Source organism: Pan troglodytes, chromosome 5 (genome assembly GCF_028858775.2).
Source record: "Pan troglodytes isolate AG18354 chromosome 5, NHGRI_mPanTro3-v2.0_pri, whole genome shotgun sequence".
NCBI classification, from domain to species: Eukaryota; Metazoa; Chordata; class Mammalia; order Primates; family Hominidae; genus Pan; species Pan troglodytes.
This window is the reverse complement of record NC_072403.2, coordinates 161,548,338-161,574,379: the sequence shown is the minus strand read 5'-3', so window position 1 is coordinate 161,574,379 and position 26,042 is coordinate 161,548,338. Positions and strand designations below refer to the sequence as shown.

General features: G+C 41.7%; 2 protein-coding genes across 8 annotated transcripts in view; both read left to right on the top strand.

The window, feature by feature from the left end:
- LATS1 (large tumor suppressor kinase 1) overlaps positions 1–4,780 on the top strand; it is a 59,521-nt gene extending 54,741 nt beyond the window's left edge. For all 3 annotated transcript variants that reach the window (XM_001173355.7, XM_054686405.2, XM_016956455.3), the window contains one exon: positions 700–4,780. In XM_001173355.7, coding sequence (XP_001173355.1) covers positions 700–1,209 — 510 coding nt within the window. In that variant the 3' untranslated portion in view covers positions 1,210–4,780. The remainder of the gene's footprint in view (positions 1–699) is intronic.
- Positions 4,781–13,864: 9,084 nt separating this feature from the next.
- KATNA1 (katanin catalytic subunit A1) overlaps positions 13,865–26,042 on the top strand; it is a 53,895-nt gene continuing 41,717 nt past the window's right edge. Inside the window, exons 1-2 of one of the 5 annotated variants that reach the window (XM_009452197.3) lie at positions 13,865–14,025; positions 24,345–24,519. In XM_009452197.3, the coding sequence (XP_009450472.1) occupies positions 24,358–24,519 (162 nt within the window). In that variant the 5' untranslated portion in view covers positions 13,865–14,025; positions 24,345–24,357. Of the gene's footprint in view, positions 14,810–24,344; positions 24,520–26,042 lie in introns of all 5 variants that reach the window. The other 4 variants (XM_001173304.5, XM_016956456.3, XM_009452198.4 and 1 more) reach the window with 4 other exon arrangements.

Genomic DNA, 26,042 nt, shown 5'->3' with positions numbered 1-26,042 from the left:
CTGGAGTGCAGTGGTGCAGTCATGGCTCACTGCAGCCTCAAACTCCTGGGCTCCAGGAATCCTTCTGCTTCAACCTCCTGAGTAGCTAGGACTACAGATGCATGCCACCATACCTGGCTAATTTTTAAAGTTTTTTTGTAGAGAGGGGGTCTCGCTTTGTTGCCCAGGTTTGTCTTGAATCTTCCCGGCTTCAAGCAGTCCTCCCACCTCCGCCTCCCAGGGTGCTGGGATTACAGGCAAAAGCCACCACGCTTGGCACCAGAAAAAGTTTTATCAAACATGTATTAAGTATGTGCCAGGCAATTTACTGAGCACTAGGAGATACAAAGACCACTAAAACATAATCCCTAGCCTTCATGGATATATTTCAGTAGGACATAAACATAAATAGGTACCACAAGCTATTAGAAATATGATAGAAATAAATATATGGTACAGGGGAGGCAGAGTAGAAGTAGTCAATTCTACCATAGGCAAAAAGGTTTACTAGGGGAGATTAAAACTGACAGTGAGTCTTATAATGTGAGTAGAAGTTGCCTGGAGAGGATGGGATAGGAGAAAAAATTATTTTCCAGCAAAATATCATGTAATTTATTTAAAATACAAAAATAGCCCAGTGAGACTTTTGGTATAAAACTTGAAGGAAATCTTTATTTTTCTAATTTATCTCTTCCCCCTAATTTTAAAAAATCTTTAAAGGTTATCAACTGGCAAACATCTCTTCACATTCCACCACAAGCTAAACTCAGTCCTGAAGCTTCTGATCTTATTATTAAACTTTGCCGAGGACCCGAAGATCGCTTAGGCAAGAATGGTGCTGATGAAATAAAAGCTCATCCATTTTTTAAAACAATTGATTTCTCCAGTGACCTGAGACAGCAATCTGCTTCATACATTCCTAAAATCACACACCCAACAGATACATCAAATTTTGATCCTGTTGATCCTGATAAATTATGGAGTGATGATAACGAGGAAGAAAATGTAAATGACACTCTCAATGGATGGTATAAAAATGGAAAGCATCCTGAACATGCATTCTATGAATTTACCTTCCGAAGGTTTTTTGATGACAATGGCTACCCATATAATTATCCGAAGCCTATTGAATATGAATACATTAATTCACAAGGCTCAGAGCAGCAGTCGGATGAAGATGATCAAAACACAGGCTCAGAGATTAAAAATCGCGATCTAGTATATGTTTAACACACTAGTAAATAAATGTAATGAGGATTTGTAGAAGGGCCTGAAATGCGAGGTGTTTTGAGGTTCTGAGAGTAAAATTATGCAAATATGACAGAGCTATATATGTGTGCTCTGTGTACAATATTTTATTTTCCTAAATTATGGGAAATCCTTTTAAAATGTTAATTTATTCCAGCCATTTAAATCAGTATTTAGAAAAAAATTGTTATAAGGAAAGTAAATTATGAACTGAATATTATAGTCAGTTCTTGGTACTTAAAGTACTTAAAATAAGTAGTGCTTTGTTTAAAAGGAGAAACCTGGTATCTATTTGTATATATGCTAAATAATTTTAAAATACAAGAGTTTTTGAAATTTTTTTGAAAGACAGTTTTAGTTTTATCTTGCTTTAACCAAATATGAAACATACCCCGTATTTTACAGAGCTCTTTTTTCCCCTCATAACCTTGTTTTTGGTAGAAAATAAGCTAGAGAAATTAAGCCATCGTGTTGGTGAGTGTTCCTAGGCTAATGATAATCTGTATAATTCACATCCTGAAACTAAGGAATACAGGGTTGAAAAAATATTAATATGTTTGTCAGAAGGAAAAATAATGCATTTATCTTCCCCCCCACCCCCCGCCCCGTGGAATATTTAATCTATTTAATCTTCTTGCATTTATTTCTCAAGAATTACTGGCTTTAAAAGAAGCCAAAGCACTACTAGCTTTTTTTCCATATTGGTATTTTTGATGCTGCTTCCAATTTTAAAAGGGAACAAAGCTGCCATAAATTGAAATGTTCAATACTAAAAGCTAAAATATTTCTCACCATCCTAAGCAGATAATTATTTTAATTTTCATATACTTTTCCTGTATAGTAACTATTTTGATTATATCATCAATGTTACCTGTTTCCTCTTTCAGAACAGTGCTGCATATACAGATTGTTATTGGCAAAGGAAAATCTGGCTATCTGGCAATATTTTACCTAAGGGCAGATTAATTGGTGAAAAAATTAACTCTTAAGATGGCCATTAATAATTAGGAAAGTTTACAGAGTGGTCTTAGTAGAAAATTCAAGTCCTCCTAATTTATTTAAGGTTCAATAATGCGTTCAACATGCCTATTATGTATAACGCTTAGGTTCTAAGGAAGATTAAGGTTTCATACCAAAATACATGTAGCTTATCTTTTAGGAAGGGGAAAAAGGCTCTATTTTGACCATAGTAAAATTTGTGTTGTATTTTATTTCCTTTTCTTAAGCTCCACTGATAAGGGATTGTTTTTATCAAAAGTTACTATTTGTAGATTGGAGGCATAATTTTAGTGATTTTCATACTTTTAGCTTTCTTCGCATAAAAGCTAATTGAAACCGTATATGTAGTAAAATTAAAGGCAGAGCTGTTGCAGTTGAATTGGAGAGTCAGGGCAAAGAACACTTATTAGCCCACACTTCCCACCTTTCTACAGGTGGTCCTTTCAGAGCTCAGCCTGAAAACCCACTACTGTGTTATCGTGGGTCTTTTGGGGTTAGTGGTTCTTTTGAGAATCTGAAGGAAGCTGTGGACTCTTCCTAGAAAAAAAAAACAACAACACATACACATACAATGTTGCATGCAGTTTCAAGGGATTTTGGACATATTGAAACCTATCACAGGCTGTAGGTTATGGACCTCTGTGCCATGAGAAAATTGATACATTAAACTAAGAACTTTGTTTTTAACTTACCAATCACTACTCAGCACATCTTATATAAGCTGATAATTTGTGATGGAAAAGGTCTGTAGCATGTGATATAAGGTGACCTTATGAATGCCTCTCTTGCTGGTACATTAAGTTGTTTTAATATGTCATTTGGAGGGGACTGAAATGTTAGGCTCATTACAAGCTTGATACAGAAATATTTCTGAAGGATTTCTAATCAGAATTGTAAAACAATGTACTATCATGAAATCGCAGTCTTCACCTCATGGTTCATGGAACATTTGGTTAGTCCCATAAAATCCTATGCAAAACAAAGTAGTTCAAGAATTTTTAGGTGGGTACTCACATTTATAAGGTATTCCTCTTACTCTTTGGGCTTTTTCAGTCTGATTTATTTAAATTTTCATTAGTTGTTTTACTTTTGGACTAAGGTGCAATACAGTAGAAAATAACTTTGTTACATTTATGTTGTAGGAAAACTAAGGTGCTGTCTCCTCCCCCTTCCCTTCCCACAAAATCTGTATTCTCCCTATTGCTGAAATGTAACAGACACTACAAATTTTGTATTCTTTTTTTGTTTTTTGTTTTGAGACAGGGTCTCACTCTGTCACCCAGGCTGGAGGGCAGTGGCGCTTCACAGCTCACTGCATCCTCAACCTTGGGGGCTCACGCAGTCCTCCCGCCTCAGCCTCCCAAGTAGCTGGGCATGCGCCACCAAGCCCAGCTAATTTTTGTATCTTTAGTAGAGGTGGGGTTTCACCATGTTGCCCAGGTTGGTGTGGAATTCCTGGGCTCCAGTTATATGCCCACCTCAGCCTCCCAAAGTGCTGGGATTACAGACGTGACCCACCGCGCCTGGCGCAAATGTGTATTCTTTTAAAATTTCCTCTGATACTATAAGCTTTTTGCATTTATCTGAAGCAGTATACATGCCTTTGGTATCAGCAATTTTAACAGTTTGGATATACTTATCAGCTATCTTATTCCAAAACTACATCTACTTCTTCCAGTATAGAATCTGGTGCTTCCTGACCAAAAAGATGAGAAAAACAATGTTAAAAATATAGATGCTTTCCATTGAAATGGAGTGAAAACATTGGTCCTATATGTTTTCTTTTAAAATAATTTTCTTATTAAAAACTTGCTGTCTTTATTATACTTACCCTTTTTATGCATATCAATAGTATTTATAAGATGTGTTCTATAATTATGTAATTGTAGATACTGTTATGTATTGTCCAGTGACATCACAAGGCAGGCCCTACTGCTGTATCTTTTCTACCTTCTTATTTGTAATAGAAACTATAGAATGTATGACTAAAAAGTCACTTTGAGATTGACTTTTTTAAAAAGTTATTACCTTCTGCTGTTGCAAAGTGCAAAACTGTGAGTGGAATTGTTTTATTCTGACTTAATGTGTTAGAAATTAGAGAATACAGTGGGAGGATTTTTAGACATTGCTGCTGCTGTTACCCAAGGTATTTTAGATAAAAAATTTTTAATAAACATCCCTTTGGTATTTAAAGTGGAACATTTAGCCTGTTTTAATCTAAAGCAAAAAGTAATTTGGGTCAAAATATTGGTATATTTGTAAAGCGCCTTAATATATCCCTTTGTGGAAGGCACTACACAGTTTACTTTTATATTGTATTGTGTATATAAGTATTTTGTATTAAAATTGAATCAGAGGCAACATTAAAGTTTTATAAAATCATGCTTTGTTAGAAAAAGAATTACAGCTTTGCAATATAACTGTTTCGCATAATTCTGAATGTAATAGATATGAATAATCAGCCTGTGTTTTTAATGAACTTATTTGTATTTTCCCAATCATTTTCTCTAGTGTAATGTTTGCTGGGATAATAAAAAAAATTCAAATCTTTCAATTATGTGCGGAAAGCTAATTTTTACACTGCTTAACTATGTTGTTTTCTGATTCAAAAATTTATGTAAATCTTTTTATTCTCTGAGAAAGTTATGATTAAAATTTTGATGCTTTGGAATTAAAATAACTAATGATAGTACTTAGGTTAAGGCAAACTGAGTATCATGTAAATGTCAAATGTTTTCATTTAAATGTTTTCATTTTGTCCAATATAAGTACAATATTTCCTGTTAAAGGCTTCCATTAGATTACAAGCTTAGAATTTAATGATTAAATTCTACATTTAGTACCATTTGATTATGGTATATAATTTTTTAAATGTAAAATTGTTGGTTAATCTGTTTTCCTTTATAATCCTTTTTGTTTGTTTTATTTCTTAGAGATGGTCTTGCTCTGTCACCCAGGCTGGAGTGCAGTGGCAAGATCAAAGCTCACTTTAACCTCGAACTCTGGGCTCAAGCTGTCCTCCTGCTTTTGTCTCCCAAGTAGCTAGGACTACAGGAGTGTGCCACCACACGCAGCTAATTTTTTATTTTTATATTTGTAGAGATGGAGTCTTGCTAAGTTGCCCAGTCTGATCTCAAACTCCTGGATGCAAGCAATCCTCCCGCCTCTGCCTCCCAAAGTATTGGGATTACAGACCTGAACCAGTGTCAAAATATATATGTTGATATTATATATTATATCAACTTTATATGGATAAACAAGTACTGTTTTTCATCCTCTTTTCAAGCATTACCATCATTAGATCTTCTTTTATCCTCTTGTTTGCACTCCCTTGTAAGTTTGTATTTGTTCTACATAAGGTTGTTGTACAGCTGACACAAATTGCATTATTCCTATGATTTATTGTGCTACATTGTGGGCCCACATTTGGTGTACTTAAAATTGTGACTATACTTTGCTACACACACACACACACACATGCACATCTGCTTGTGTATGTGAAGAGTAGAGGGAGGTTGCCAAACAGACAGTTATTGTCCAGTTTTTCCTCCTTTCTTTCAGTAACAGAGCTACCCAGAGATTCCAAACATTTTGCTGGATTTAGGCTATGAATGGAACTTTGGGTTGTTTCCCTTGAGGAAGGGTTAAATTTATTCTGCAGGAGAAAAAAAAGACTCTCATGAATACCTAGTTCACAGAGGGGTTGACAAATGACAGAGGCCACTCTTGCTCCCCAGTATCAACTATCCCATTTTTCCTTTTACTAATAGAGCCAATATCCCTTTCTAAGTTTTGACTACCCCAGTAGAGTCCATGTTTCTCCTATTCCCTTGTAATTAGTTTTGGGCACATGACTAGGTTTTGGCCATTGGGATATGAGCAGACGTGGTATGTGCAAATTATACATATAATTAAAGTTGACATTGCTTGCCCACCACTTGCTTTTTACCTCTTCCCACAGGATGGAACACGTACATAGTGGTGACTTTATATTGACCATGAAAATTAGAAAAACACTCTAGTGGCTGGGTGCAGTGGCTCACACCTGTAATCCCAGCACTTTGGGAGGCCAAGGCGGGCGGATCACGAGGTCAAGAGATTGAGACCATCCTGGCCAACTAACATGGTGAAACCCGTCTCTACTAAAAATACAAAAATTAGCTGGGCGTAGTGGTGCACGCCTGTAGTCCCAGCTACTCTGGAGGCTGAGGCAGGAGAATCGCTTGAACCCAGGAGGCAGAGGTTGCAATGAGCCTAGATCACGCCACTACACTCCAGCCTGCGCAACAGAGCGAGACTCCATCTCAAAAAAAAAAACAAAAAACAAACACTCTAGTGATGGTGAATCAACCAAATGAATACAATCTGATTACCTGAGAGACTGTGTGAAGCAGGGTCATCTTTCTAGTCTGGACTGACTGCAGAATGTGAGAGAGGGGAGAAAAATCAAATTATATCTATAATACCCATTTGTTACTGCTGCTGAGCCTATACCTTAAGTAATACAGCATGCAATTTGTATTAGTGTATAATCTGATTTGCAGAACAATTTAACAAAGTCATTTTGTACTTTGGCCATCTCCTATGGACTCAACCATAAAATTCAGTTATTTTACCTCTTAGGTTTTTCTCTAATTCATCATCTTTATTCTTGTTGTTAACTAATTTGGTTAAGGTCCTCATCAGCCTGAATTAATGTAATAATTTTCTAACACGAGTCTTACTTTATTCTGGTACCTTAAGTTTATTATCCAACCTGTCAACCAAAATGACCTTAAAAGGTAATTCCAGATTCTGCTTCTAATACAACCAATCAGATCCTAATGGATTTACTGTATGACAGCTAACAACTATAAAGTCTGGGGGAAAATACCCAACTACCAAAAGATATTGGAATGGAACAAAACCAGGCAAATTCTGGAACGGAGCTGATCCTTGGAAGAGAGGAAGGGCACTAGATGAGTATTCTGTTTTTATGACATCTTGCCTGAGAAAGGCCCAAATCTTTGGCTGAATCATGAATCAAATATGTAGGGAAGGCTGGGTGCGGTGGCTCACGCCTGTAATCCCAACACTTTGGGAGGCTGAGGTAGGCAGATCACTTGAGGTCAGGAGTTTGAGATCAGGCTGGCCAACATGGTGAAACCCCGTCTCTACTAAAAATACAAAAATTAGCAGGTGTGGTGGTGCATGCCTGTAGTCCTAGCTACTCAGGAGGCTGAGGCAGGAGAATCACTTGAATCCCGGAGGCAGAGGTTGCAGTGAGCCGAGATCACCACTGCACTCCAGCCTGGGAGACAGAGAGAGACTCCAAAAGGAGAAGAGAAGTGAGCAGAGAGGAGGAGAAGGGAGGGGAGGGAAGATTACTCAAGAAAATCTACTAAAATTTGGTGTGAGTTTTGAGAGTCTGTGATATTTGAACCAATATTCACTTTTAAGGGTTTTCTGTCGCCCATGTTAAGCAACTTAATTACGATGTGCCTGGTGTCATTTTGTTTATTTTTCTTGTGCTTGGGGTTCATTGAGCTTCTTAAGTCTGTGGAGCAATGGTTTTCATTAATGCAAGATTTTTTTTAGCCACCATTTCTTTCTTCTTTTTTTTTTCCATCCTTTTTTAAATTATACTTAAGTTCTGGGATACATGTGCAGAACGTGCAGGTTTGTTACATAGTTATACGTGTACCGTGGTAGTTTGCTGCACCCATCAACTCGTCATCTACATTAGGTATTTCTCCTAATGCTATCCCTCCCCTAGCCCTCCACCCCCTGACAGGCCCCGGTGTGTGATGTTCCCCTTCCTGTGCACCCGTGTTCTCATTATTCAATTCCTACTTGTGAGTGAGAACATGCGGTGTTTGGTTTTCTGTTCCTGTGTTAGTTTGCTAAGAATGATGGCTTCCAGCTTCATCCATGTCCCTGCAAAGGACATTAACTCATTCTTTTTTATGTTCAGCCACCATTTCTTCCAATCGAGTGCATACTAAAATAATATCTCTGAAAGGTAATGAACGAATTTGGTATCCTTTTTTTTTGAGACAGAGTCTCACTTTGTTGCCCAGGCTGGAGTGCAATGGTGTGATCTTGGCTCACTGCAACCTCCACCTCCTGGGTTCAAGTGATTCTCCTTCCTCAGCCTCCCAAGTATCTGGGATTACAGGTGTCCGCCACCACCCCTGGCTAATTTTTATATTTTTTAGTAGAGACGGGGTTTCACCATGTTGGCCAGGCTGGTCTCAAACTCCTGACCTTAGGTGATCCACCTGCCTGGGCCTCCCAAAGTGCTGGGGATTACAGGCGTGAGCCACCACGCCCAGCCCTGAATTTGGTATCTTCGATTGCCTCTGGGAATGGTAAAATGGATTTGTAGGGTGACAAGAATCGTAGAAATACTTCTCACTATATAACCCTTTATATCATTTGATTTTGCATCATGTGAATGCATTGCCTATCCAAATATATAACATAAAATGGAATAAAAAAAACAACTCAAAACTTTAAGTCCAAGTAGAAGAACTGGATTTAGACAAAGGAATATACACATTCATTGGGACGTGAGGCAAAAACCAAAAGGCAGATGTGAGGCAAAGAAGTTTGTAAGTTGGAGGGTAAGAGTATTAATTTAGGTTAAGCTCAGCTGCACATAAAACCCAAAACAGCCATACCTTAGACATATAATGTCTGAAGTTGGCAGTCCACTTCTGGTATGGCAGCTCCACAAAGTCAGCCCACACTTCATCTGTTCAATTCTACTGTCCTTGTCAACCTAAAGTTTGCTCTGGTTAGTAGTGGCTGCTTATGTTCTCTACACCTTGGGTGTGTGTGGTTTTTTTGTTTGTTTGTTTCTTTGTTTTTCGGGTTTTTTTTTATATTGCGTCTTGCTCTGTCTCCCAGGCTGGAGTGCAGCGGCACGATGGCTCACTGCAACCTCCGCCTCCCAGATTCAAGCAATTCTTGTGCCTTAGCCTCCAGAGTAGCTGGGATTACAGGTGCCCGCCACCACGTCCAGCTAATTTTTGTGTTTTTAGTAGAAATTAGGTTTTTATCATATTGCCCAGGCTGGTCTCAAACTCCTGGGCTCAAGCAATCCACCCACCTCAGCCTTCCAAAGTGTTGGGATTACAGATGTGAGCCACTGCGCCCAGCCTTCTTTTCCTTGTTCTCACCTGGTGAAAAGAGAGGGGGAGGGGTGGAGGGAGATTTCTATGGCTTCTCCTTTTAAAGATGCCTTCCTAAAAGTTCTACACACACTTTCACTGCCAGAAGTTAGATCCATGGTCACATCTAGCAGCAAGAGTGTCTGGGAAATAGTCATTCCAGGTGGTCTGATTTTATCAACCAGGTTCTGTTATGAGAATGGGTATTTGGCATCCAGTCTCTGCCGCAGTGAGCAAGCTGAGAGAATTTCTTTTTTTTTTTAATTATTATTCTTTGAGACAGGGTCTTGCTATGTTGCCCAGGCTGGAGTGCAGTGGTGTGATCTCGGTTCACTGAAAGCTCTGCCTCCTGGGTTCAAGCAATTCGCCTGCCTCAGCCTCCCAAGTAGCTGGGATTATAGGCACGTGCCACCATGCCCAGCTAATTTTTGTATTTTTAGTAGAGATAGGGATTCACCATGTTGGACAGCCTGGTCTTGAACTCCTGACCTCAGGTGATCCACCCACCTCGACCTCCCAAAGTGCTGAGATTACAGGCCTGAACCACCGTGCCTGGCCCAAGTTGAGAGAATTTCTGATAGCTTCTATTTCTTTGAGGTTGGAGGCATAGTAATTCACTGAAAGGGCAGAAAGGGCTGGGTAGCTGCCTTTCTGGGGTAAAAGTCTGAAATAGGTTGGGTGCACTGGCTCACATCTGTAATCCCAGCACTTTGGGAGGCTGCAGTGGGAAGATCATCTGAACCCAGGAGTTCGAGACCAGCCTGGGCAACATGGTGAGACCTTGTCTCTACAAAAAATTTAAAAATGTTCTGGGCTTGGTGGCATGTGCCCGTAGTTCTAGCTACTCAGGAGGCTGAGACAGGAGGATGGCTTGAGCCTAGTGGGTCAAGGCTGTGGTGAGCCGAGATCCTGCCACTGCACTCCAGCCTGGGGGACAGAGCAAGACCCTGTTTCAAAAAATGAAAGTCTGAACTGATGGGAAGAGTGAGACATAACTGAAGTGAGACAGGCAGAAAAGTGTTTCGGCTGGGTTAGAGAGACATGAAATTATGGCACGTCAATCTTCACAGAGATGTGATTTTCTTGGTAGCATTCAACAGCCTGGTATTAGCAGATCAGTGATGGAAGCTGTTGTTTAGGAAGAATGTGTATAAGGTTAGTGAAGAACACTGGTGAATCTGTCCCAGTCTGTTACTGCAGCTATGGTGTGACATAATCTAAAAATTCAGTAAATCTTACTTATGGTTAGATTTTTCTAGCCTTATACATACTGTATCCCAGGAGATGGCTCAAATGTTTGAAGTATAGAAGAGGAATGCCAGATGCATCAACCACGTGAGTGAAGTTAATAAACTGGTCCTAAAAGTCCTTTCCAATTTCTCTCATGAAATGTAAAAAGTGTCTCAAATTCTTTTATGTATTTATTTTTTGAGACAGAGTCTTGCTCTGTTGCCCAGGCTGGAGTGCAGTGGTGCAATCTCTGCTCACGGCAACCTCCATTTCTGGGTTCAAGTGATTCTCCTGCCTCAGCCTCCCGAGTAGCTGGGACTACAGGCGCCCACCAGAACACCCACTAATTTATGTGTTTTTAGTAGAGATGGGGTTTTGACATTTTGGCCAGGCTGGTCTCAAACTCCTGACCTCAGGTGATCCTCCTGCCTTGGCTTCCCAAAGTGCTGCGATTACAGGCGTGAGCCACCACACTTGGCCCTCAAATTCTTTGAAATTATTTTATTTATTCTACAAATATCTAATTAACACCTACAATATGCCAGACATTGCTCTACTCAAATGGACAAAGTATCTGACTTCATTAAGTTTACTCACTGGGGCAAGAGAAACAAATATATAATGTGAAGAAGGTCTTCATGGCCATTCCCCTTCTGTGTAATTCCAGGGGTCACAGTACCTCTTGCAACAGTCCCCCAATCTATTCTCTCTCCCCTCCAAAACTTCCTACGTTTAGCTGTCAAATTAATCCTCCTATTTGCTATATAACTTATGTCTTCATTTGATACCTTTCAATGGGTCCCCTTTTGTCTACTGAATAAAGTTTAAACTCTTTAGCTGGCACCTATCTTTCTACCTCTTTTCCCCAACTTCTTTTTGTGTGTCCTGTGATTCTGCCAAATTAATCTGACCATTCACCAGGAAAATATAATCTCAGATTTTCTGAGTCACAGTTTGGATACAATCATTTTAGAAGGATGGTGGTTGTAGAAGCCACACTGTAAAAGAAGAAATGACTCCTAGTCATGAGAGTGGTACACAAATATTCTGCTTCTTCAAGGCACAATGCAGAGATGAACACCTGCATTTCTTTGAAGTCAGGCTTGACCAGTGACTTGCTCTGGCCAAAAATATGTAGGCAGAGCAGCAAGTTTCACATCCAGGCAGAGGCTGTGCAATTTATTTCCCTTTCTTTTTTTCACTGCCAAGGGTCCCACTGCCTGCATCCACTCAAGCTATGAACATAAAAAGTAGATAAGAAAAAAATGCTGTTGTTGAAGCCTTTGTGACTTAGAGGTTGCTACAGCATAACCCACTCGCGCTTGACTAGTACAGCTAGTAAAGAAATGGAAGTAGTGAATGTAAGCCACTCTCTGGAGGTTTGTCTTTCCACCTAAAAAAAGTCTTCAGCCAGGAGCGGTGGCTCACACTTGTAATCCCAGCACTTTGGGAGGCTGAGGCGGGCAGATCATGAGGTCAGGAGTTCGAGACCAGACTGGCCAACACAGTGAAACCCCGTCTCTACTAAAAATACAAAAATTAGCTGGGCATGGTGGCGGGCACCTGTAATCCCAGCTACTCGGGGAGGGTGAGGCTTCAACCTGGGAGGTGGAGGTTGCAGTGAGCTGAGATCGCACCACTACACTCCAGCTTGGGCGACAGAGCTACACTCTGTCTCAAAACAACAAAACAACAAAAACCCAAAAAATCTTCATATATAATACGCGTACGTACACGTAATAAAATGTGCCCAGTTTGTGTACTGTTGATGAATTTTAATAAATGTTTACACCTGTGTAAGCACTACCCTAACAGAACATTTCCTTTCCATCACCTTAAACATTTCCTGGGGACTTTTGGCAATCTATTTCTTCTCCCCCTCCTCCTGAATACAGCCTCAGGCAGCCAACCACTGATCAGCTATTATTATAGATTAGTTTTGCCTGTTCTAAAATTTATTTTCTTTTTCTTTTTTTTTTGAGACAGAGTCTTGCTCTGTCACCCAGGCTGGAGTGCAATGGCGCAATCTTGGCTCACTGCAGCCTCTGCCTCCTGGGTTCAAGCGATTCTCGTGCCTCAGCCACCCAAGTAGCTGAGATTACAGGTGTGCACCACCAGACCCAGCTAATATTTGTATTTTTAGTAGAGACGGGGTTTCACCATGTTGGCCAGGCTGGTCTCAAACGCCTGACCTCAAGTGACCCACCCGTCTCGGCCTCCCAAAGTGCTGGGATTACAGGTGTGAGCCACCGTGCCTGGCCTAGAATTTCTTATAAATGGAATCATACAATATGTATTCATTTTGTGGCCTTTGAGAAGTTTTTTAACTGTAAATTGGCTTTATAAATTAGCATACCTTTGAACTCACATAAAGGATGAAGGTTGAATTAGGGTAATTAATCTGTACCTCCCTGAATTGGTTTTGATTCCAAAAATATATACTAAATATAGTTTCCTGTTCCCTATTACAATAGAGTTCATATTTACTACAGTGAAACTATTATTTTCCCCTCAGTTGAGATGTTACAAGACTTTAAGCCCCATGAAACATTCTATTTTGTGACCACTGTATACCCAGTGCCAACACTGCCTCACACATAGTAGTTGCTGAGTAAACATTTGTTGACTGAATGGATGTATTTCCCCTGAATTGCTTCTACATGTCTATGTTAGATGACTGGGGTGCTTTTATTTTTTTAGAGATAGGGCCTCACTTAGTCTCCCAGACTGGAGTGCAATGGCGCCATCATGGCCCACTGCAGCCTCTAACTCCTGGGCTCAAGTGATCTTCTTGTGTCAGCCTCCTGAGTAGTTGCGACTACAGGCGTGCGCCACCATGTCCAGCCAATTTTTGTACTTTTTGTAGAGACGGGGGTCTCACTATATTGCCCAGGCTGGTCTTGAACTCCCGGCTCAAGCTATTCTCCCGCCTCAGCCTCCCAAAGTGCTGGGATTACAGGGATGAGCCACTGTGCCCAGTCGGGATGCTTTAATGTTAGAAACTTAATCACCTTGCGTTTTTAAAGGAATGTGTGATAAGTGCCCTATTCTGCCTCAAGTGATGGCAGAGGGTGGAGATTGAGACTGGAGGAAGCCCTGTGCAGTACATATCTGTAAGTCATGAAATAGCATCATTTTCCTTGTCTGGTCATATTAAAACCGTGATTAAAAAATCAAGAAAATAAAATCCCACTAGCAGTGTGTCCGAGAATCTTTGTTTACCTCCTCCCTATTGTTATGTCATGACATGGAGCCCAGCTGGGGAATTCTGAATACTAGGTTCTAAAACAGGATTTGTCATAAACGAATTGCTTGATCCTGGACATTCACCTCTAAAATAGACACCTGACCTCGGTGTGTGTGTGAGTGTGGTGAAAATCAAGTGGGAGGGAAAGTGAGCAAGCACCTGAACAAGGTACAGAGGCGCGCGAGGTAGTACTATAATACCATCTACACCAAGGTCTATACTATCCCTGGTCTCCGCCGCGTCCGCTGGGAGGAGGCGGTGCCAGAATGCGCACGCGCGCCCCCGGGCCCGGCCACACCCTCTTCCGCCTCTCCCGCCCAGCGACCTCGCTCCCGGGGCGTCGCCCCGCGTGCGCCAGAGTCGCCGAGGTCGTCCCCGGCACCGGAAGTGACCCTGGCGGGTTTGTCTTCAAATTCTCGGCGAGCAGGAGCCGCGCCGGCAGGTGGTGTTGACGATTGAACTGGGCAGTACTGGGGCCGTGAGCGGAGAGCAAAGTGGGCTGGACTGGGTCAGGCCCTCCTTCCTCGCTGCCGGGACCTCCACTCGGCCAATCCCCTGTGCCTGGCGTTGGGCGGTTTCCCGAGAAGCTTGGGCCGCCGCAGGTGAGTTTTCACTCTGGCGGTGCTCTGGGGACCCCCGATTTTCCAGGGCCGGGCTGGTGAGGGACTCGGGGGGCCCACAGCGAGAACCCGCCGCGCAACCCTCCGTGAGCCTGCCTGTGCCTGAGCTGAGGTGTTAGGTCCTTGCTGTTGTCCACGATAACTTGGCTTAGGTGACAGTCCCCCTACCTGAGGAATCCTGTCAGGCGGAGGACTTTTCGGGGGCTCCTGTCGATCCCATCTTTTGATCTGTGTCGTTAGCGAAGTCACCAGCCGAGAGTTTTTAGTTCTTCGATTTTTCGACTGGTTCTCTCCCGAACCCGCTCACGCCCCCCACCCCGAAACCCTCACAGGTAAAAATCCCGATGGCCATGACATTGGGAGGCAACTTTTTTTCTTAAAATTTGTTAGGTTCGAGTGATATTGTTGGGGATGTTATTTCTTATTTATTCTAGAGCCCGGCGTCCTCTGGAAGGCCTGTGGGCCTTTTGGTTTAGAGTTGGTACCTTTTAGAAAAGTTTTCCCTCGAAACAGTTGTTTCATACAAATGTGATGAAAAAGTTAGAGATAAACGTAGATCCTGAAGTGCCTTACAGTGGATAATCTCAAGCTCTTATTTAATCAAAAATAGTTTCCTGTTATAACCGCGAAGGGCCGCTTTTATATTAGTTACTAACTTCCAACAGCACAGTGATGCTCTTTTCTCTTGAAAGCACTAATTTACGTCTTCCTCTTTGAAATTAGACCTCTAGTTATTGCTGAAAACATTCCCGATGTTTTAGAATGGGTGCAGTAGATCTTTGTCACGTAATCACAATGATAATCACCTTAGTAGATGTTAAGACAGATTCTTGAAATGTTTTTACGGGCTTAAATGTCTCAGTATAAAGCCCTATTTTCTTTTCCAAAAGAGCTGGGTTTTGTTCTTTTTTTTTTTTTGAGACGGAGTCTTGCTCTGTCGCCAGGCTGGAGTGCAGTGGCGCAATCTCGGCTCACTGCAACCTCCGCCTCCCGGGTTCAAGCGATTCCCCTGCCTCAGCCTCCTTGAGTAGCTGGGACTACAGGCGCGCTCCACCACGCGCGGCAAATTTTTTGCATTTTAGTAGAGATGGGGTTTCACCATGTTGGCCAGGCTGGTCTCGATTTCCAGACATTGTGATCCGCCCGCCTAGGCCTCCCAAAGTGTTGGGATTACAGACGTGAGCCACTGCACCCGGCCGGTTTTTGTTCTTATACCAAGAAATAGGAGCAAAACTTTGTTTTGTATTAACATTAACAAGTTGTGGCCTGTAAATACCTTTTAAAAAAAAAACACGCAGTAGTGATCAACTTTCCAACATTCCTAGACTATGAAAAGCTATATAAAGCTTCTTTATAGCGTTGGTTATTCAAGAAGCGTTTACATTTTTATAGGTAATAGGCATGCTATGTAGTCCACAAGGGATTCTCCACCTCATTTTGAAACTGGTATCAAGATGCTGACAAATATTGAGGATTAGAGAATCTTGTTGAATTCACTCTATTAACAACATTGTTGAATTTCTGTTAACAATAGTTTGGGTTTTTTTAGCCACTTGACTGTTTAAAAAAGATAGCATTATCACATAAATATGGTCAGTGTTGATAACATGCTAAATAGCTTTTGCTTGTGGCGTTTATCGATAGGGCTTGAATATGACTTTTAAATTACGTTTTAATAATTATACTCACTGATTTGTTTGTTTAGGGTAAACTGAAAGTTTACTGTACAAATAGAGTGGACTTTATATGTACTTTTTTTCTGAACAGGTTGCTTTTTGGTGTTTTTAAAAAATAGTGGTAACTTTCTTGTGCTTAAGTATTTATCTATGATGGTTATAAAGGTAAGAAAAATGTATGCCATGCTGTAATTGGTCATGGGTCATTCATTTATTGTGCTTATTCATAATCATCAGTGGCTGACTGTAAATTAGCATGTGGTTTCTTTCATATCCCAGAGATGAACATTCTGAAAATTACTTACCAATGTATGGCCACTTTTGAAGTCATATACACTTGCTTTACTGAAATGCCTTCAGGAAGATGCATGATTGGGCTTCGTGATCTTTTTGTTTTAGGAAGTAAATTTTACAGATAGGTATTTAAAAAACATTATCAGCCTTCCAACATTGCTGCTGATTTTTTAGTCTGTGTTTAATAATATTCTATGTTTGTCTTCTCTTACTAAGCAAAGAAAACCCACCTAGAATAAATAAGGTGATATCCCTTCTATTAAACTTCAAGGATTTCAAGGTCTAATTCTGTCTTATTTTTGTCTTCAGTGCAATTCCTTGCAACTTAGTTGGTGTTCCTTTAATATTTCTTGAATGAATGACCCATGCACATTATGTTTAAAAAAAACTGCAAATAAGTGGAGCCCAGCCTGAGTCCTTTAAAAATTAAATGGGTAAGGTATCCTCTTTAGGTGTGAAATAGGCAGGGCCCTGTATTTGTTGTTTAGAGAGAGAATAAGAATCTTAGAACTCAGATATTTCGATATTTTACCTGTTCTTTTTCAGTCTCTGTGATCACTTCTTTTTCCTAATCCTAGAGGAGAAAAAAAAAAAACTTTCTTTGTGGAGACACAGCACTGCATCACATACTATATTGCTAGAAAATTTGCTGTAAAATTGCGATTTCAGTATTTTTAAAAATTTGATTCTATCACTTGAGTTAAAATTTCACATTGCATCTTGCTTACTCTAAGTAAGTTAATTTAGTCATTAGCTAACTCATAAATACTCAAGGCATGTAAGCAAACGGGTGGTTCTGTTAGAATAATGTAAAGGAAAAACTTGCTGTGAATAAAGCAGGCATAGTGTATGGTTATCCTTCTCTCTAATAATCTGTGTAACCAAGAGCCTGAATTTTGGGGCAATCTCATCTTTATAAGTGTTCTATTAATGTTGAACCAATAGATTGTGTTTATAGTTCATAGTGCTTACACTGAGTCAGTCAGCTTTTTTTTCTTTCTTTTTTTTTTGTTTTTTGTTTTTTGAGATGGAGTCTTGCTCTGTCGCCCAGGCTGGAGTGCAGTGGTGCGAGCTTGGCTCACTTGCACACTCTGCCTCCCGGTTCATGCCATTCTCCTGCCTCAGCCTCCCGAGTAGCTGGGACTACAGGCGCTGGCCACCACGCCCGGCTAGTTTTTTGTATTTTTAGTAGAGATGGGGTTTCACTGTGTTAGCCAGGATGGTCTCGATCTGACCTGGTGATCCGCCTGCCTCGGCCTCCCAAAGTGCTGGGATTACAGGCGTGAGCCACTGCGCCCGGCCAGCTTTTTATTTCAAATGGATTCAATTCTTCAAATATTGCCAGATATTGTGCTTAATACAGCCAGTTTCTAGTCTTCCTGCAGTGGAATTTTAGCAATGATAAAGATATATTGTTGAAAATTGGGATAATTTCATAAATTTACAGTTATGACATTCGAGAAGGATGTTTTGGGCTTAGAGAGTAATAAGGGAATGGGGAAAATTATTTTCGGCTAACAATTAGGGAACTAAGAGTGCTTTAATACTATTTTCAGCAAGCACATTGTTTCTTTGATAATCAGGGATTTTTCAAGTCATTTGTTAATGTGGCCTTGGATTAGACTTTACATTCATGTTTGTTAGAAAATATCAATTCATTGGCTTCTAAAGAATTTTATCTGACTAGAAAGAGTTCAAAACATGGAACCTTTAAAGAAGGCTTGGAGGGACTTGTATGAGTTTTGGGCCGTTGAATCATGGCCCTCAAGAGAAAAACGAGGACCACCTATATATAAGTAACAACTTAATTTAAATTTATTTTTATTTTATTTTATTTTTTTGATACAGAGCCTTACTCTCTTACCCAGGCTAGAGTGCAGTGGTGTGATCACAGCTCATTGCAGCTTTGACCTCCTGGGCTCAGGTGATCCTCCCACCTCAACCTCCTGGTAGCTGGGACTACAGGTGCGCCCTATCATGCCCAGCTAATTTTTTGTATTTTTTGTAGAGACAGGGTTTCACTATGTTGGCCAGGCTGGTCTTGAACTCCTGGGCTCAAGCAATCCTCCCACCTTGGCACCCCAAAGTACTAGGATTACAGACGTGAACCACCATGCCTGACTATTTTAGATTTTTTTAGTGGGAAAATGGGAAGAAAGATCTCCAGGGAGACTATTAAGGAAAAGAGGGAGAGAGGCTTTCATGTCAAAAGACATGAAAGGCTTTTGACATCCAAGCTCATCTAGAACAACTATATACTTTTAGCAGCGGGCCCCAATTATACTTTTCTAACACCCTTGCCCAGACTAGGTGTCTCTGTAGGGCATGGATGGCTTCAGGGCAGAAGTAATCACACAAGAATCAAGCTGTAATCCCAGCTTGGAAGGGATGAGCTGAGGATCAAGGAATGTGACCATGCTGAGGGTCAGGAACTGGACAAGGTTACGAACTCTTGGTAGTTACAACAAAAACCTGGCCAGGCATGGTGGCTCACGCCTGTAATCCTAGCACTTTGGGAGGCTAAGGTGGGCTGATCGCTTGAGCCCAGGAGTTCAAGACCAGCCTGGACAACATGGTGAAATCCCCATCTCTACAAAACATACCAAAAAATATATATATATATATTAGCTGGGTGTGGTGGTACACATCTGTGGTCCCAGCTACTCAGGATCAGTTGAGCCCAGAAGATCAAGGCTGCAGTGAGCTGTAATGGCACCACTGCACTCCAGCCTGGGCTGCAGAGTGAGACCCTGTCTCAAAAAAAAAAAAAAAGGACAACAACTAGGCTGTATTCAGTCATTCAAAGGTTGATTGAGATCTACATTTGAGGACATGGTTCTAGGTGCTAGAGATGTATCAGTAAATAACAGAGAGATATGGTCCTTGGCCTTTAGGCTTTTATTAAGATAGAATATGATCAGTGGTCATGAATCCAGGGAGGCAAGATTTAGGTGATAGGATTTTATTCCTTTTCTTTTGGAGCTCAGATGCCCAGTCTTGAGTTACTCATAGACCTTAGTTCATAGCTATATTGCTTCATAACAGATTATCCCAAAACTTGGTGACTTAAAACAACAGACATTTTTTATCTCTTTCACTGTTTCACTGGGTCAGGAATTTGGGCATGACTTAGCTGGATGCCTTAGATTCAGGGTGTTTCTCAGAGCTGTGATCAGGTATTGGCCAGGCCTGTAGTCATCTCAAGGCTCTAGTGAGGAAAGATTCACTTCTGATCTCACTCACATGGTTGTTGGCAGGATTCAGTTCCTCAGGGGCTGGTGGACTGAGGGTCTCAGTTCCTCACTGATTGTTGGCCTGGATCCTGCCTCAGCTCTTTGCCACATGAGCCTCTGCCCAGGCAGCTCACTGCGTGGAGCTGGTATTCCATTTGAGTGGGGCCAGCAAGAGACAGCAAGCAAGATGCAAGTCATAGTCTAATCTCGGAAATGGTATTATGTTATTTGTTACAGGCACACATTCAAGGGGTAGTAATTATATAAGGGTACAGATACCAAGAGGCAAAGGTCATTGAGTGCCATCTTAGAGGCTCCCTATGATTATCCATGGATATAAGGCCCTTCTTTTGTTATATTTATTTTTTGTTTCTCTCCTACTTGTCATAAGCAATTTCTCCACTCACATATTTTCCTCCTCACCTTCCATAGACTCTCTAATATATTTAAGGTACTTTCTTGGATATGTATGCATCCTTTAAAAATGAGTATTTTATATAGCATATGTATTTTTAATTTATAAAATGACATTGGGATTTAGATCTTGTTCTATGTCTGAGACCTTTTTTTTAGCCAACCCTGTATTTTGATGATCCATCCATGTTGCTATATGTAAATTTTATTCATTGCTTCTGTCTGCTACATGGTACCATGTGGTCTGTATCCACCATATTTCCCCTAGCAGGGAATAAATAGATTGACTCTACTTGATTTCTCAAAGATTTCTGTCATTAATGTCCAAAACCAAGTTCCTTTGTGGATCTGTGTGAGACTTTCTCTGGAAGATTTACACAAGAGTGGGATTGCTGGGTCATGGAGTGTATATATACATATATATGTGTGTGTATGTGTGTGTGTATATACATATACATGCATACATAATTTCCCCAAGTACTGCCAGATTGCACTCCAAAATGACTATGCCAGTTTGTTCCTGCAAATTGATGTAAAGATTTCCTTTTTCCCAAATCCTTGCCAATACTTAGTATCATTGCTTTTTTGAGTCTGATAAATAAAAGAGGTCTCTCGGCCAGGCGCATAGGCTCATGCCTGTAATCCCAGCACTTTGGGAGGCCCAGGTGGGCGGATCACAAGGTCAAGAGATTGAGACCATCCTGGCCAACATGGTGAAATCCCATCTCTACTAAAAATACAAAAATTAGCTGGGCATGGTGGTGAGCGCCTGTAGTCCTAGCTACTCGGGAGGCCGAGGCAGGAGAATTGCTTGAACCTGGGAGGCAGAGGTTGCAGTGAGCCGAGATCACACCACTGCACTCCAGCCTGGGCAACAGAGTGAGACTCTGTCTCCAAAAAAATAAAAAATAAAAGAATAAAAAGAGGTTTCTCATGGCTTCAGTTTGTATTTATTGGTCACTCCTGTCTGTGCTTGTTAGCTGTTTGGGTTTCCCTTCTGTGAATTGTCCTTTATGCTCTGTCCTCATTTTCTTGTGAGGTACTTTTGTCCATTAATGTGAAGAATTACAATGATAGATTTTCTGATCTTAAGTCATCCATGCATTTCTGGGATAAACCCTTCTTGATCATGTGGTGTGTGTGTTGATGCATTGTAGGTAAACTAATATTAGGATTTCCATGTTCATAAGTGAAATGGGTCTTGTGTTCTTATTCAGTTGAGATGATTTCAGCCACATAAAAAAGAGTTGCTCAGCTTTTCTCTTGTTTTCTGGATCAACTTTTATGTGGTTGGAATTATTTCTGTTTAGAAGTTTGGTTAAAAAAAAACCCTGAGGCAGGCCAGGCGCTGTGGCTCACGCCTGTAATCCCAGCACTCTGGGAGGCCGAGGCGGGTAGATCCTGAGGTCAGGAGATTAAGACCATCCTGGCGAACATGGTGAAACCCCATCTCTACTAAAAATACAAAAAATTAGCCGGGCGTGGTGGTGGGCGCCTGTAGTCCCAGCTACTCGGGAGGCTAAGGCAGGAGAATGGCATGAACCCGGGAGGCGGAGCTTGCAGTGAGCCGAGAACATGCTACCGCACTCCAGCCTGGGTGACAGAGTGAGACTCCATCTCAAAAAAAAAAAACCCGAGGCCAGACCAGGTGCGGTGGCTCACACCTGTAATCCCAGCACTTTGGGAGGCCGAGGTGGGCAGATCACCCGAGATCGGGAGTTCGAGACCAGCGTGACCAAAATGGAGAAACCCTGTCTCTACTAAAAATACAAAATTAGCCAGGCATGTTGGCACATGCCTGTAATCCCAGCTACTCAGGAGCCTGAGTCAGGAGAATCGCTTGAACCCGAGAGGCGGAGGTTGTGGTGAGCCGAGATTGCACCATTGCACTCCAGCCTGGGCAACAAGAGCAAAACTCCGTCTCAAAAAAACAAAAACAAAAACAACAACAACAAAAATACCTGAGGCCAGGCATGGTGGCTCACGCCTGTAATCCCAGCACTTTGGGAGGCCGAGGCGGGCGGATCACGAGGTCCCAAGATCCAGACCAACCTGGCCAACATGGTGAAACCCTATCTCTACTAAAATACAAAAATTTAGCCGGGCGTGGTGGATGCATGGCTGTAGTCCCAGCCACTCTGGAGGCTGAGGCAGGGGAATCGCTTGAACCCGGGAGGCAGAGGTTGCAGTGAGCCGAGATTGCACCACTGCACTCCAGCCTGGCAACACAGTAAGACTCCATCTCAAAAAAACAAAAACAAAACCCAAAAAAACCCCCAAAAAAACCCCACCATACTTACAGAAATCATCTGGGCCTGGAGCTTTTTTGTCTTTTTTAAATGTTTTCTTGAGACACAGTCTCACTCTGTCTCTGTTGCCCAGGCTGGAGTACAGTGGCACTATCTCGGCTTACTGCAGCTTTGACCTCCCCAGGCTCAGGTAATCCTCCCACCTCAGCCTCCTGAGTAGCTGGGACTACAGGCACACACCACCATGCTCTGCTAATTTTTGTATTTTTTGTAGAGATGGGGTTTTGCCGTGTTGCCCAGGCTGGTCTTGAACTCCTAGGTTCAAAGGTTGGATTAGGTTCTCATATATAGAAAGTTTCATGGCAGACACATTTAACATTTATTGAAGACCTACTATTTGTCAAGTAGTATGCTTAGTACTTTAAATAGCCATTTATTGTTTATAGCATAACTCCTGAAAGTAGTTGCTATGGCAGTTCCACAGATATTAAAACAGGCTTAGAAAAAAGTTAAGGGACTTGATTAAGGTGGCACAATTATAATTCTAGCCAAGATTTTTCTAACTTCAAAATACATACGCCTTCTGCTAATCCACACTGCTTCAAAAAATGTATCTAATATTCACTATTTATTCTGCAGATGTTTAATAAAATGTGTGTCATGCAAGGATCATATAGTCTCACACCTTTCAGACGCAAATCCTACTGTCAGATAACAGTCTACTAGAGATAAGACATATATAGAAACTGTAATTTGAAGTAGACAAGTGTCTTGGGATGAAAGTCACAGTAAAGTGCAAGGGGACTTTAGAGGAGGGAGAGTTTATTTTGAACTGAGGAGTTCAGGGGGTAGACATACTAGGAAAACTGCCATCTGAGCTGGGCTTTGACAATAGGGAGGGTTTGAATGTGGGAACTCTTTTAAAACAATGTTTTAAATTTTTTTTATTTTATTTTTTATTTTTTGAGACAGAGTCTCATGCTGTTGCCAGGCTGGAGTGCTGTGGTGCGATCTCGGCTCACTGCAGCTTCCAACTCCCTGGTTCAAGTGATTCTCCTGCCTCAGCCTCCTGAGTAGCTGTGATTACAGGCACGTGCCACCATGCCCAGCTAATTTTTGTATTTTTAGTAGAGACCGAGTTTCACCATGTTGGCCAGGATGGTCTTGATCTCCTGACCTCGTGATCCACCCACCTCAGCCTCCCAAAGTGTTGGGATTACAGGTGTGAGCCACCGCACCTGGCCTGTTTTTTGTTTTGTTTTGTTAAACAGAGTCTTGCTCCATCTCCCAGGCTGGAGTACAGTGGCGCGATCTTGGCCTACTGCAACCTCTGCTACCCTGGTTCAAGCAATTCTTGTGTCTCAGCCTCCCAAGTAGCTGGGACTATAGGCATGTGCCACCACGGCCAGCTAGTTTTTACATTTTAGTAGAGACAGGGTTTCGCCATATTGGCCAGGCTGGTCTTGAACTCCTGGCCTGAAGTGAGCTGCCTGCCTTAGCCTCCTAAATAAAATATTTCTTTGAGGCTGGGCACGGTGGCTCATGCCTGTAATCCCAGCACTTTGGGAGGCCGAGGCGGGCAGATCACCTGAGGTCAGGAGTTCGAGACCAGCCTGGCCAACATGGTGAAACCCCATCTCTACAAAAATACAAAAAAAATTAGCCGGGCATGACGGTGGGTGCCTGTAATCCCAACTACTTGGGAGGCTGAGGTGGGAGAATTGCTTGAACCCGGGAGGCAGAAGTTGCAGTGAGCCGAGATCATGCCATTGCGCTCCAGCCGGGGCCACAGAGCGAGACTCCGTCTCAAAAAACAAAACAAAACAAAACAAAAAAAACTTTCTTTGAAGGAGTGAAATAGCATGAGCACACATATAGAGATGGGAAGTGTGGTATGTGTGATTGTTTCTTGAGGGAGCCCTGGAAAGTATTTTTTAATAACTATACTTATTTTTAAGAGACATGTAAACCTAAAGTGTTTCTTTTTTTTCTTCTTTTTAGCTTACAGTTGAACATGAGTCTTCTTATGATTAGTGAGAATGTAAAATTGGCTCGTGAATATGCATTGCTGGGAAACTATGACTCTGCGATGGTCTATTATCAGGGAGTTCTTGACCAAATGAACAAGTATCTGTACTCAGTCAAAGATACATACCTCCAGCAGAAATGGCAACAGGTGAGAGTAATGGCTGCTGTATGTTTTAATGGCTTAAGTACTCGGAAGAGAAAATTTAGATCAGATGTCAATGCTGTATGTAGTTACATGTTAAGACTATATGACTACCGAGCACAGTACACAGTGGCTCACTCCTGTAGTCCTAGCACTTTGGAAAGCCAAAGCAGAAGGATCACTTGAGGCCAGGAGTTCAAGTCCAGCCTAGACAACATAGCAAGACTTCATCTCTACAAAAATAAAAAAATTAGCCAGATGTGGTGGTGTGTGCCTGTAGTCCTAGCTACTAGGGAGGTTGAGGTGGGAGGATCACTTGAGCCTGGGAGATTGAGGCTGCAGTGAGCTATGCTTGTACCACTACACTCCAGCCTGGGCAACAGAGCTAGACCTTGTCTCAAAAATAAAAAACAAAACAAAACATGAGTATGTGAGTTATTACACAGATTTCTATATAATATTACTTGAAACTTTATTATATTAATAATAATCCACTTTCACCATCAGCAGTATTATGAGTTCTACTTAATTCTAATTGCTGGAATCTAATAAGAGGGGTTTTTTTTGTTTTTTTTTTCCTCGAGACAGAGTTTTGCTCTTGTCATCCAGGGTGGAGTGCAGTGGCACGATCTCGGCTCACTGCAACCTTCACCTCCCAGGTTCAAGCCTCCCGAGTAGCTGGGATTACAGGCGCCTGCCTCCACACCCAGCTAATTTTTGTATTTTTGGTAGAGACGGGCTTTCACCATGTTGGCCAGGCTGGTGTTGAACTCCTGACCTCAGGTGATCTGCCCACCTTGACCTCCCAAAGTGCTAGGATTACAGGCATGAGCCACCACGCCTAGCCAAGAGTTTTTTAAAACAATGGTTTTGACATTTTTCGATCAGATTTTTACTTCGTAAAAATAGAGTAGACTTTATTAAGCCATTGTCGAAACTGTAAATGGCTTGTGAATCTCACAGGTACCATATTTTTTAAAAAACTTCTTGAGAGAGGGTCTTGCTCTCTTGCCCAGGAGGGAGTGCAGTCTCTACAGCCTTGACCTCCCAGGCTCAAACAATCCTCCCACCTCAGCCTCCTGAGTGGGTGGAACCACAGGTGTGCCCCACTGTGACCTGCTAATTTTTCAATTTTTGGTAGAGATGGGATCTCCCTATGTTTGCCAGGCTGGTCTCAAACTCTTAGGCTAAAGTGATCCTTCCACCTCAGCCTCCCTAAGTGCTGGGATTACAGGTGTGAGCCACCATGCCTGGCCTCATATTCCTTGTATAATAGAACTTTATGAAGCAGATTATGTTGAATCCCATTGAGAAACTTCAGTTACTGAGGACTAACAGAAATTTAAAATTGGAAATTGTAGAACTTACAGGTCCAGTGGAGGGTGGTATTTATAACAAGGCTCAACTATGTCAAAGAGGAAAAAAAGGTTAAGAAAATAAGTCTTGCGGGGCATGGTGGCTCACGCCTGTAATCCCAGCACTTTGGGAGGCTGAGGTGGGCAGATCACCTGAGGTCAGGAGTTCGAGAC